The sequence below is a fragment of the Giraffa tippelskirchi genome, chromosome 1 (assembly GCF_054371585.1).
Source record: "Giraffa tippelskirchi isolate mGirTip1 chromosome 1, T2T-mGirTip1v1.2.pri, whole genome shotgun sequence".
Lineage (NCBI taxonomy): Eukaryota > Metazoa > Chordata > Mammalia > Artiodactyla > Giraffidae > Giraffa > Giraffa tippelskirchi.
The window spans coordinates 126179504-126192657 of NC_137275.1; the positions used below are offsets into that span (position 1 = coordinate 126179504).

General features: G+C 45.4%; 2 protein-coding genes across 4 annotated transcripts in view; one reads left to right on the plus strand and one right to left on the minus strand.

Annotated features, from left to right (window-relative positions):
- GALNTL6 (polypeptide N-acetylgalactosaminyltransferase like 6) overlaps positions 1-13154 on the plus strand; it is a 1429734-nt gene that overhangs the window by 1349557 nt on the left and 67023 nt on the right. Inside the window, exon 9 of the mRNA XM_081568813.1 lies at positions 1501-1722. Coding sequence (XP_081424939.1) covers positions 1501-1722 — 222 coding nt within the window. The remainder of the gene's footprint in view (positions 1-1500; positions 1723-13154) is intronic.
- The window catches only part of LOC145537900 (uncharacterized), a 303657-nt gene that overhangs the window by 114850 nt on the left and 175653 nt on the right, over positions 1-13154 (minus strand). The window lies entirely within an intron of this gene.

Below are 13154 nucleotides of genomic sequence, written 5' to 3' on the forward strand. Positions count from 1 at the left end.
ACCTAGTCCATGGGGTGGCAAAGTGTCAGACATGACTGAGCAACTAACAATGACTTCTTTCAGGGAGTTAAGAGTCCACATGCCTCCTGAACAAAAAACATAAAACAGAAGTAATATTGTAACAAATTCAATAAAGACTTTAAAAATGGTCCATATCAAAAAAAAAAAAAAAAGAAATCAGAGTAGCCTTTATGGCATCATGTCTTCTGTGTCTCTTGCTGACTAACTGAGCCCTGCCCACGCTAACCAAGGCGACCAAGGAGGACGAGGTGGCAAGTGTTGGGAACGAGGTCAGATGGGAGAGAGGCCCTCCAGGGAGGCCGGAGGTGAGCAGAGTGGGAAAACAAAAAAAGGGTACAATTCCATTAGGAATAAGGTATCTGGAGACTCTGTCTTCAAACCCTCTAGGCACGGTTTCAGGTCTCATTTAGGACAGTGAAGCAATTTTTAAGATAAACAATTTTCCTAAACATTCCTAGTTACTTGAGTCACTTGTCTCTGGATCTTAGCGGAGCTCCCAGCCTTTCTGCTCATTTTATCTTCTCAGTGCATATGAGAAGCTGGAAAGCGTCAATATTCACACCAGCTGGGTGTTTAAAACAAGGCAAGTGAAAAGTGAAAGTGTTAGTCGCTCAGACTCTTTTGTGATCCCATGGACTGCAGCCCACCAGGCTCCTCTGTCCATGGAATTTCCCAGGCAAGACTACTGAACCCCAGGTGCTACTTAATCTTGCCACCACTCCCATGATGGAGGGACAGATGACTCTATGTCCCTTTTTCAGGAGAGGAATCTGAGACCCACAGCATAGAAGTTACCTGTTTAACCTCAAAACTGGCAAAAGCACTGCGCCTCCTACCCTGAGACCCCATGCTCCTTCCTCTAAGGGGCCGGTCTCCTTGCTTTCTGCCCCCGTGGCTCCACCTGCAGATGCCCCTTGGTGCCTCCTTAGCTGACTTCACTGTGCCGTGAATTACTCAGTTCTCCTGGGCTTCCAGGTGGCACAAAGCACCATCAGAACACAAGGTCTTTGTTTCAGTCCTGCTGGGCTCTCACTGTGACTGGAAGAACAACAGCTGGTTCCTCCTCAGTCTTGCCAAGATCCCTCATTGTTCCCTGAACCAGTTTAAGCAATCAGATGCCTAAGAGCAACATTGTTACCTCCAGCTCCAACTCCTATAATTCTGGATGAAAAACAAAGAATTGGTCATTGGGAAATAACAGCAAGGATGAGAAAGCTGATCAGCTTGTCTGCCGGGTGTTTCACTGTCTCCGTCTCATTTATTTGAGCTCTCTAATTGGCAGTCAAACCCCATGCCAGAAGCAGAAATGCATGTGTGGCCTCAGGCTAACTGTCTCACACCTCTGGCAGTGAGGAAAACTCACCACCAGAGCCGCCTGAGGTTGTCTAATTCCTTTTCTTTTCTTTTTCCCATTTTGAGGGCACTGAGATGCACCGGGGCAGACATGGGCAATCACTGACGCTCTTCTGTCCCATGCAGAACCTGAAGCGGGTGGCAGAGACCTGGATGGACGAGTTCGCCGAGTACATTTACCAGCGGCGCCCGGAGTACCGGCATCTGTCCACCGGGGACCTCTCCGCGCAGAAGGAGCTTCGCAAACAGCTCAAGTGCAAGGACTTCAAGTGGTTCATGGCAGCCGTGGCCTGGGACGTGCCCAAATACTACCCTCCGGTGGAGCCCCCGCCCGCGGCCTGGGGGGAGGTGAGGTGCCCGGGTCTCCAGCCCCCAGGGAAACACAAAGAATTTATCCCCCCGTCCCCAGCGGAGGTGGGATGGGGGCTGCTGAAGCCCTCTGTCTCTTGCCCAGTGGTCAGTAAAGGTCGGCTGAAACCATCTCTGATAAGCGTCTGTTCAGCCTCTCTAGGAGTTGGTGGGGAAGGGCAGTGAGCTCACCCCTGGAGCCCTTGGCCACTGTTGACTCTGAAAATTGATTTTTTTAAACGCACCTGGAAAATATTTTGATTTGAGATTAGTGAAACTGCCATAAGAGCTGGCAGAAAATGAAAATGTCTCTGGTGCTGCTGTGTACATAAACGTGCCGTGATGTCCACGATAAAATCCCTCCCTCCCCCTCACACAGCCTGGTTGCTATTTGTCAGAGCAAGGATAAGGGGTCCAGGGGCTTGGCAGCTTTCCTGAACAGATGTGCCAGGCAGAATCACAAGGACAGACTTTTCCAGAATACCCAGCACAGATGCACATGTGGAACCTCATCGGTTCCTTGGTGGCGGTTTCGTTGCTCAGTCATGTCCAGCTTCTTGCGACCATCTAGACTGTAGCCTTCCAGGCTCCTCTGTCCATGGAATTTCCTAGGCAAAAATACTAGAGTGGGTTGTCATTTCCTTCTCCAGGAGATCTTCCTGAGCAAGGGATTGAACCAGCCTCTCTTGTGTCTCCCGCATTGCCAAGTGGGTTCTTTACCAGCTGAGTCACCAGGGAAGCCCCATTGGTTCCTTAAATAAGGACTAACTTTCCCACCTCCGAGTGCAGCTTTTTAATTTTATTTCACAATCTAAAATGGAAAGAGCTGGAAAGCCTCCATTGGCAAATTCAAAGCATATATCTTTAGGCATGTAAAGGACTCTTGTGATGGGTTCAGTTCCATTCAGCCCTGCTTGTTCCCTTAGGAAAGAGCGTGCTAGAGCAGGGATTCAAATGGAATGGTGTGGATTTAGCCTGTGGTCTCATCTGCTCATGGCAAGGCACTGGGCAGGATGTTCTCGCCATTCTAAGGCTCTGGGCTTTCGCAAGCCAGGCGCGGACTGTCTTGCCTCATGGAGGAGCCTTCCCATCGTTGTCCTTGGCTTTGTGGTGTGGGGAGAACATGTCTTTGCCTGCTTAGCATCTGTGACTTAGCGGGAGCTCTGAAAACAGGGGAGACCTGCGTGTGGCAAGGGGAGGGGGAGGGGCGGTCAGGGAGCATCCTGGGGTGAACTGTCCAGGCTTCGGGTGAACTGTCCAGGCTCCGGGTGAACTGTCCAGGCTCCCTGGGGAAACTCCTTCAGTGAGCTACCTGTGTGCTGCTTGTTTTGCTGAGAGGCCCAAACAGATGTCGTTCCCTATAGACCTGGGATACCACCGACAAGAAGGATGGAGCCAAGGCCAGCACCACATGCTCCATCTCCTAATGTTTTTTCTACATCATGTGGTCCTAACCATGGATGCTTAAGTCATTGAGTACGTTGGTCTTTAATCTGGTGCATCTTGGGGCTTTCCAGTGGCTCAGATGGTAAAGAATCTGCCTGCAATGCAGGAGACCCAGGTTTGATCCTGGGGTTGGGAAGATCCTTTGGAGAAAGGAATGGCAACCCACTCCAGTATTCTTGCCTGGAGAATTCCATGGACAGAGGAGCCTAGTGGACTATAGTCCATGGGGTTGCAAAGAGTCAGACATAACTGAGCAACTAACACTTTCCCTTTCCTTCCAGTGCATCTTAAACATTTCATTAATGCATCCCTGGGATATTAATAATATTACACTGCTAGTGTTCTTTTTGTTATCTACCAGGGGCTTAATTTACAGCTGCAGAAATTTAAGGTAGACTCCAGAGAGAGCAATGTGTAACCCACTGTAAGACATAAGAATTTGTTACCCAATAAGTAGGTAAGTTTCTTCCTCAAGTTATTTTGGTTGAGGTTATGTCTGTCATCTTTCTATAATGATCTAAAAATGGTCCTGCCTTAGCGACTAAGAACATGCTCCAAGATCTCCCAGTATCGCTGTGTTCATTCACAGCTGGGTTAAAATCTCATCCATCTTCTCCCTCTGTGGAGTCAAAATCTTTTATTCCTTCCCATTACTACCTAAACCGCCACTGATCACATTTTCCCACATTGCCTGACTAAATAATAAGTTGCATTTATAAAGCACCTTGGGGGGAAAAAAAGCATCTTGCTCGGAAACAGATTTGAAATTTCCCTGACGTTTTAGAAAAGATACAACTTCGCAGGAATAATCAAATGAAAACCATCTTACAACCAGGTAGGCGATACCAGTTTCTATATCTATTACTCTTTGTCTTGGGGTGGTTTTTTGAGTTTTTTAAATTTTATTTTTAATTGGAGGTTAATTGCTTTACAGTATTGTGTTGGTTTCTGCCATACATCAACATGAATCAGCCATAGGTATATCCATGTCCCCTCCCTCAAGAACCTCCCTCCCACCCCTCTAGGTTGTCACAGATCACCGGGTTTGAGCTCCCTACATCACACAGCAAATTCCCACTGGTTATCTATTGTATCTGTTAGTCTCAACTGTCTCATATCGCCTCATGGTTTGCCTGGGCCCTAGAGACATTTGAGATCATCATTCTTGGTCTATATAATCAGACATGGAAAATGTCAGATTTTTTTTTTTAATATAATGGCAAATTTCTTTCCCCAAAGCTTCAGAACAGCAAACCAAGAAAGGTCATGTTTAGGTTTAGGAAAAGAAGAAGGTGGCAAAGTAGTTCTAGGACCAGTTACATTTAGTGACATTTATTCAGTGAGGGGGTGACATACAGCAAGGATGAAGACTCAAGATGGGAGGAAGGCAGAGGGAAGGGAAATCAACAAATGGCAGGGCTTGGGGTGTAAACCATACTGAAAAATACCCATTTCCCAAGCAGAGGAGAGTACGAGTTATGCCTGGACATTTAATGCAGGGGGCGAGTACGGAGTCGGCCAAAAAGTTTATTTGGGTTTTTCCATAACATGGAAAACCCAATATTTGCAATGTAGCTTAATCGAAATGAACTGACAAACAGGAAGGACCATTGTCTAGCTCTATATTGCATAACAGCAACCTACTTCTTAATGGTAGATAAAAATTCTAAATGTGCAGAATGTATCTGTGGACCCATTTCATCTCTGAAAGAACTTCAAACTTTTCACTCATGTTTTTCTTTTCCCTTTAAGTGGGGTGCTTTTGTTTATTACTTTATTTTGGAATGATTTTAAATGTACAGAAAATTTGCCAAAGAAGGTACAGAAGGCTGACGTACATCTTTCATCCACTCCTACTGTTAGCATCATATGTTTATGACGTTAATCACGGCACATTTAAACCCAGTAATTAGTACCTTTAATTACCCAGTAATTAATACTAATTAGAAGCCAGTTAGTACTGCTTTCCAGGTGGCGCCAGTGTTTAAGAACCTGCCTGACAATACTGGAGACGTAAGAGACACAAGTTCGATCCCTGAGTCAGGAAGATCCCCTGGAGGAGGGCATGGCAACCCTCTCCAGTATTCTTGCCTGGAGAATCCCATGACAGAAGAGTCAGACACGAGTGAAGTGACTTAGCACAGAGCACAGAGTACACAATTACTATCGGTACAAATGAACTCAACTACAGATTTTATTCAGATTTCACCAGTTTTATTTTTCACTACTGTCCCTTTTCTGTTGCAGGGTCCAATCCAGTATATGAAAAGGCTATTTTATTCCCTATAAACTTTAATTTTCTGCGTGGGCTACAGTCCTACATAAATGTAATAGGTCACTTGCTATTTTGATAAGAAAGTAAAAAGGGAAACACACACACTGTGTGTGTGTGTGTTAAAGCAGGGGTAGCAAGGAACCGTGTGTGTGTGTGTGTGTGTGTGTGTGTGTGTGTGTGTGTGTGTGTGTGTGTGTGTGTGTGTGTGTGTGTGTGTGTGTTAAAGCAGGGGCAGCAAGGAACCACAAAGCTCCAGCAACGAAAACACAGAATCCTTGGTGGGCGCCCTGTGGCAGGAAGCAGGAAGCTTGCTGTCTTATTCGCTTGTATTTGGAACGGCTTCCACCTGCTCGTCCGTGCCAGCCCAACTCTAGGTAAACAGTGAAGTGCTGAGGCAGTTTCAGGCTCTGGTCGTTGGAACCCAGCTCGGAAAGGATATGTGCATTACAGACCATAAACAGCATATAAACTGCTACTCGTTTCCCTGACAGTCTCAGCCGGATGTCACATGAGTCTCCAAGCTCATCCCTCTGCTTCCACCCTCCTTCCCGAGGCTCATTCTCCACTGAGACGGGAGATCAGGCCACTGCCTCACTCAGGACCTTCCAACAGCTTCCAGCTCTCCCGGGGTCTAAGTCCTCACTGTACCTGAATGACCTGGCCCCTGTTGTGCCCCTCCAACCTCATCCCTTCCTGGTGGCCCCCAGCTTCCTTTCTCCAGGACCTCAGTGCTGCTCCCCATCAGGCTGGGCACAAGCCCACCTTAGGGCCCTGTCACCTGCTGTTCCCTCACCTGAGACCCCAAGGTGCTTCCCTCACTTCCTTCAGGCACTTCCTCAAAAGCACTGTCTTCTCAGGGGGCCCTCCCCGACTGTCCCCCCTGTCAAGTTGCAGCAATGCACATGGGGGTTGCCCACCTCATCTGCTCCTAACTCCCTTCCCCTGTTCTCTCCTTCTCATCAGCATCCCTCGCCATGCAGCAAGCTCTGTCATCTACTTATTTCTTGTGTTTCTCGTCGATCTAGAGAGCCAGTTCCAGGACAAAGGGATTCTGCTGATTTATTAAATTATGACTGCCCTTCAGCAGCTAGAAGCAGGGTTTGGCATATTTTGTTGTTCAGTCACTAAGTCATGTCTGACTTGTTGCGACGCTATGGACTGCAGCACACCAGGCTTCCCTGTCCTTCACTATCTCCCAGTTTGCTCAAACTCATGTCCATTGAGTCAGTGATGCCATCCAGCCATTTCTTCCTCTGTTGCCTCCTTCTCCTCTTGCTCTCAATCTTTCCCAGCATCAGGATCTTTTCCAATAAGTCAGCTCTTCGCATCAGGTGGCCAAAGTATTGGGACTTCAGCTTCAGCATCAGTCCTTCCAATGAATATTCAGATCGATTTCCTTTAGGATTGACTGGTTTGATCTCCTTGCAGTCCATGGGACTCTCAAGAGCCTTTTCCAACACCACAGTTCACATATAGTATATGCTCAATAAATGCTTACTAAGTGAATAAACAACAAAGGAATGGGATCCAGACACCTTGTCACCTCTGCGTGCACAGCTGTTTGCAGCCCCCACAGGAAGCCAGACTCTGACCCACCTCACCACATGGGAAGGGTCTCCACACCACCCCCTGCCCAGTCTGCAGAGTCTGCCTCTCTGGGAAGCCTGCCCGGGAAGAGATGGTATGAGTGATGAATCTCAGATGACTGATTCCGATGGACTGACAGGTCCACATTCCAAACCATAGTCCAACAAGATATGAAACCTTCTCTTCTGACATCCTAAGGAGAAGAAAAACCTCCAAAAGCAAAAATCCTCTGTATGAACAATTTCCAAACTCCCCCTGCCAGCTTCCTACTCCAAAAGCAAGAAGAGATTAAAGTCACCTCTGATGGAGGCATCATTCTGTCCTCCAGTCACCAGGGTAGTGGGTGGAGTGAGGAGGCGACAGGCCCTGAGAAAATAAATGGGATTCTGAGTCATGTAGTAAGTTGAGCATCCCTTGGTGCTCTTCAGATAGAAGCAATGCACTTTCCATGATGCTGTGCCAGAGAAGAAACCTGAGTGAGAATAGGTTTAAATCAGAAAGCTGTTCTTAAACCAGGCACAGAGGAAGTGTCTCTTTTTGTGTCAAGATGCTAAATTGACAAAACAGAATGTCCTATTATTTTTCGCCTTCTTACTCCTTCCTCTCCTTAGAATTCATGAATTCGCTATAGCCATTTATAGTACTCTTTCACTGTTAAAAAAAAAAAAAAAAGAGTTGTGCAGAATCTCACATCTTCACATGCAAGAAGGAATAAAAGACGTGTCTGCAAAACAGACAGACGTGCCTTTTCCCACTCAGGTGTCTTCCAGCTGTCCTCAATGTGCCAGTCTTGGCATATCCGTTTGTCATCTCGCCATTTTGCAAAACTTTTTTTTAAAAAACCTTTATTTTAAAAATTCATGTCAATGCCGAACTCCTTCTGCTGCTATTTAAACTCCTCGCTCAAGATTCAAGTCACCCAGAATGGTGGCATCTTCACACAGACAGGCCCCCGGAGCCATTCCAGCTCTCCCGCTCGGCTCCAGCTGCTCCTGGCTTCCTTTCACTCTCTCTCTTCTGATACTCTCATGGTACATGAGGTCTTTAGATTTCTCCGTATCAGCTTCCAGGAAAGGAAGCTTGACACTAGGCGGTGCATTATCTGATAATATGATGCTGTCTCTTTCAAACAAATTCTATGCAAGCTTGGTTGCTGAGACAGAGGGGAAAGCCGAGGTCTGGCTCCCTCCCTCAGGAGAGTAATGGCCAGTGTTGTCACCTCCACAACCTCCACTGGCGGCAGAGTAATCTGCAGAGGACTGGTCTTACTACTTTCTTGGCAACCATACCAGTACCATCCCTACCATTCAGCTGCTTTCTGTCTAAACGAGACCTGTAAATTGAGCAGCTGTTCAGGGCTGACTTGTCATTCTCTGAGCGTGTGAAACTTGAGCTGTCATTCATTTTCTCAGGCAGAGACCGTCCCAGCACAGTATGCTAGTTCATCTCTCTGGAGCTCTGCAACCAGGTTGAGAAAAACATAAGACGACATACAGTACATTTTCCTTTCAGAATCTACTGTGTGCTTTCTGAGTTCTCTACAGTTGAAGACAAACTTGGTGTTTCGTGATAAATGTGACTTTTTTTTAATATTGGGGGGGGGGGGCTCTGCTGAGTCTTTGTTGCTGCATAGTCTTTTCTCCAGTTGCAGCAAACCGGGACCAATCTCTAGTTGCAGTGTGTGGGCTTCTTACTGCGGTGGTTTCTCTTGTTGTGGAGCAAAGACTCTAGGATGTTCTGGCTTCAGTAGTTGTGGCTCCTGGGCTCTAGAGCACAGGCTTAACTGCTCCACATTCATGTGGGATCTTCCCAGATCAGGCACTGAACCTGTGTCTCCTGCATTGGCAGGCGGATTCTCTACCACTGAAGCATCAGGGAAGCCCAATCAATGTGATTTTAGTTTCATATCGCCTGCTAAGCAAATTGGACATCTTAATGAAAATCAGAGATACCAAGGGAACATTTCATGCAAATGGGTTTGATAAAGGACAGAAATGGTATGGACCTAACAGAAGCAGAAGATATTAAGAAGAGGTGGCAAGAATACACAGAAGAACTATACAAAAAAGATCTTCACGACCCAGATAATCATGATGGTGTGATCACTCATCTAGAGCCAGACATCCTGGAATGAGAAGTCAAGTGGGCCTTAGAAAGCATCACTACGAACAAAGCTAGTGGAGGTGATGGAATTCCAGTTGAGCTATTTCAAATCCTCAAAGATGACGCTGTGAAAGTGGTGCAATCAATATGCCAGCAAATTTGGAAAACTCAGCAGTGGTCACAGGACTGGAAAAGGTCAGTTTTCATTCCAACCACAAAGAAAGGCAATGCCAGAGAATGCTCAAAATACCACACATTTGCACTCATCTCACACGCTAGTAAAGTAATGCTCAAAATTCTCCAAGCCAGGCTTCAGCAATACATGAACCGTAAACTTCCAGATATTCAAGCTGGTTTTAGAAAAGGCAGAGGAACCAGAGATCAAACTGCCAACATCTGTTGGATTATTGAAAAAGCAAGAGAGTTCCAGAAAAATATCTATTTCTGCTTTATTAACTATGCCAAAGCCTCTGACTATGTGGATCAAAATAAACTGTGGAAAATTCTGAAAGAGATCGGAATACCAGACCACCTGACCTGCCTCTTGAGAAACCTGTATGCAGGTCAGGAAGCAACAGTTAGAACTGGACATGGAACAACAGACTGGTTCCAAATAGGAAAAGGAGCACATCAAGGCTGTATATTGTCACCCTGCTTATTTAACTTATATGCAGAGTACATCATGAGAAACGCTGGGCTGGAAGAAGCACAAGCTGGAATCAAGATTGCTGGGAGAAATATCAATAACCTCACATATGCAGGTGACACCATCTTTATGGCAGAAAGCGAAGAAGAACTAAAAAGCCTCTTGATGAAAGTGATAGAGGAGAGTGGAAAAGTTGGCTTAAAGCTCAACATTCAGAAAACTAAGATCATGGCATCTGGTCCCATCACTTCATGGGAAATAGATGGGGAAACAATGTAAACAGTGTCAGACTTTATTTTTTGGGGCTCCAAAATCACTGCAGATGGTGACTGCAGCCATGAAATTGAAAGACGCTTACTCCTTGGAAGGAAAGTTATGACCAACCTAGACAGCATATTAAAAAGCAGAGACATTACTTTGCCAACAAAGGTTAGTTTTTCCAGTAGTCATATATGGATGTGAGAGTTGGACTGTGAAGAAAGCTGAGCATCGAAGAATTGATGCTTTTGAACTGTGGTGTTGGAGAAGACTCTTGAGAGTCCCTTGGACTGCAAGGAGATCCCACCAGTCCATCCTAAAGGAGATCAGTCCTGGGTGTTCATTGGAAGGCCTGATGGTGAAGCTGAAACTCCAATGCTTTGGCCACCTCATGCGAAGAACTGATTCATTGGAAAAGACCCTGATGCTGGGAAGGACTGGGGGCAGGAGGAGAAGGGGACGACAGAGGATGAGATGGCTGGATGGCATCACCGACTCGATGGACATGAGTTTGGGTAAACTCCGGGAGTTGGTGATGGACAGGGAGGCCTGGAATGCTGCGATTCATGGGGTCGCAAAGAGTCGGACATGACTGAGCGACTGAACTGAACTGAACTGAATGTCTCCACATTAGCAATATGACCCACGTCCTAATAGAATCAGAGGTGTTTCAGAGCTGAAAGGTTTTTTTCTTCTTTTCTATAAATATGCCAAACAAAACTTTGTTTTTTCTATTTAGGGCCATGTGACAGGAGTAGATGCAATTTTAAGTGTATGTTAGCCTAATTGTGAATTCACTTTAGTGTTGAATTATCAATGATTGGTACCTTTCTCATTTCAAGAATGATATAAAATTAACAGAATTTGAGGATCACTCAATTATTATAGCAGAATTTCCAATCCACAGCCTCAGGAGACTGGCACAGATGGAAAAATTCAAAATAATGTCTCCAGCCAGGGACATAAGAGCACCCCCTCCCCGCCCATTCTTTCACAGAAAGCCCAGCTGGCTTCTGGGAGAGAGCTCAGAGAGGCCCCTGCAGGAGCAACTGCCCTTAATTTGCCTTAAAAGTCCAGTCACCTTCCACACATTGATGGAAAACAAGAAAAAACAGGCAAACACTGGGAAAGATTCTCGGGGTCCTGAAAGAACACTGAGAAAATACTGAGTGTCATGCTAAGAGATGCAGACAGATGCCAGGGTACATCATTGGGCTTAGAATTGGTTTTATCACTTGCAGGCAGACAGTAGTTAAGAACAAGAGCAAATATTCCTCCAAGTGGCTTGCTATAAATTGAGCTGTCTATTAGCAGTAGATCTTGGCTGTCCCTGTTCCAAACTCCAGGACATGCAGTTACTGCACTGCTTAGATGTAAGTCACCCCTTCCACTTGCAACTTAAAGGTCATCAGTCAGTCTGAGATTTTGTGAGTGGCTTGAAACGTAACTGTCTCTGTCTTGGGTTGAGAGGTGAGAAAATCAGCATGTGTGGGCTCCCCTGAAGCCTCCATTCTTTCTCCACATTTGGTTTTCTCACAACTATCTCCTTATGGGTTTTTATCCACTTGATTAGCTTCCTTCTTATTAATTTTAAGAGATAAAGGAATTGACTTTGATCTTTAGATTTCCAAAACTCTCTTTTTATCCCATCAATAACAAACTCTTAGATCTTTCTCTTTTACTGTGACATGAAAGGCCCTTCCCTTGAGCTTCTATTGCCAACGTGATGTCTATTAGTTGGTCAGTGTCTAGATAAGGTGACCCATCTGTTAGGCACATTACAAAGAGAAACTAACAAGGTAATCTCAAGAGTAGCTTAACTTTCTAGGCAATCCCTAAAACCGAAAGGACAAGTCAATTTTTCTTAGTCTTGTTCTAGACCCAAATCATGTAGAACTGGTTACACACATTTAAGATCTTTGCCCATGTTTTTTTTTTTTTTTCCCAGAATTGCATACCAGTTGGCAGCAAACAGTTTGGTTCTAGATCCTAACATTCAAATACTGCTATTCTACTGGAAATAATGAAAAGCCATAGGATGTGATGTCAGAAAGCTAACATTTTTACTATATTCTTGTTTTAACATATACTGGGATTTCTGATGCTAAAAACATGGCAACAGCATGGTTTTGTTAAATCATAGCCCAGACAAAACATATAGGACACAAAGAAAAACCACACACAACATGGATGTCATCTCATAAAACTGGTGACCAGGAACCCCAGAGCAGGGTTAGTGGAAACTCTACATCAGGCAGCAGCAGGTGTGTGGGATCAGCGGGAATGAGGAGTTGGTAGGGAAGGAGAGGAGTGTGGACGGTGCTATAAGCTGCAACTCAGAAACCAGCAAATGCTCACCCCCAAAAGGAACCCATCCTTTATGAAACAGGAACAAAAGCCTCAACTCTGCCAACAACCAGTGAAAGTCAAAGATTCCCTCAAAAGCTCCAAGCTGAGGACAAGAGCAAGGAAACCATAGGAAACTAGTAAGGGGCCCCAGAATTCAAAGGATGCTGAGGCAGTCCTCTGCCCTAGATCTCTCCCTGCAGGATCTCAGAAATGCTCTGAAATATGCTCTCTTGGAAAGACAGAGACTCCGTCTTTCCAGTTCCCTTTCCCTCACCTTGCTAAAAAAAATAAAAATTAAAAAAAATAGTAAAGAAAAGAACCTACTGCTAGTGGGATCCAAAAAGAAACACCGTGGATCCCAGGAAGACAAAAGCTTCTAACACCAGAGAAGGGGGTGTCTGAGCTGGACCTCAGAACATGCTGGACAAGCACCTGGAAAGGTAGCCTCACTTTTCTGGAAGGAAAGACCCTCAGACTCTAGATGACACAGAGTTAGAAGCAGAAGCTCCTGTGAATCAGTCTCTCCCTGATAGAGAAGTCATCACAGATATAAACAAGTATGTTTTAATCCATCATAGTAATGACACAGAAGAGAACCCTACAGAGGAACTTCCCAAGAGAATGGCTAATTTGCATGTGGAAAATAAACCAGATTACAATAAAACCCCATACAGAGATCCAGCAAGGATAAAGATTTAAATGAACCAAATAAAGTTCCCAGAGATGGTGACAACATCCCACAAATGTGGCCACAGACAGGATGACAAC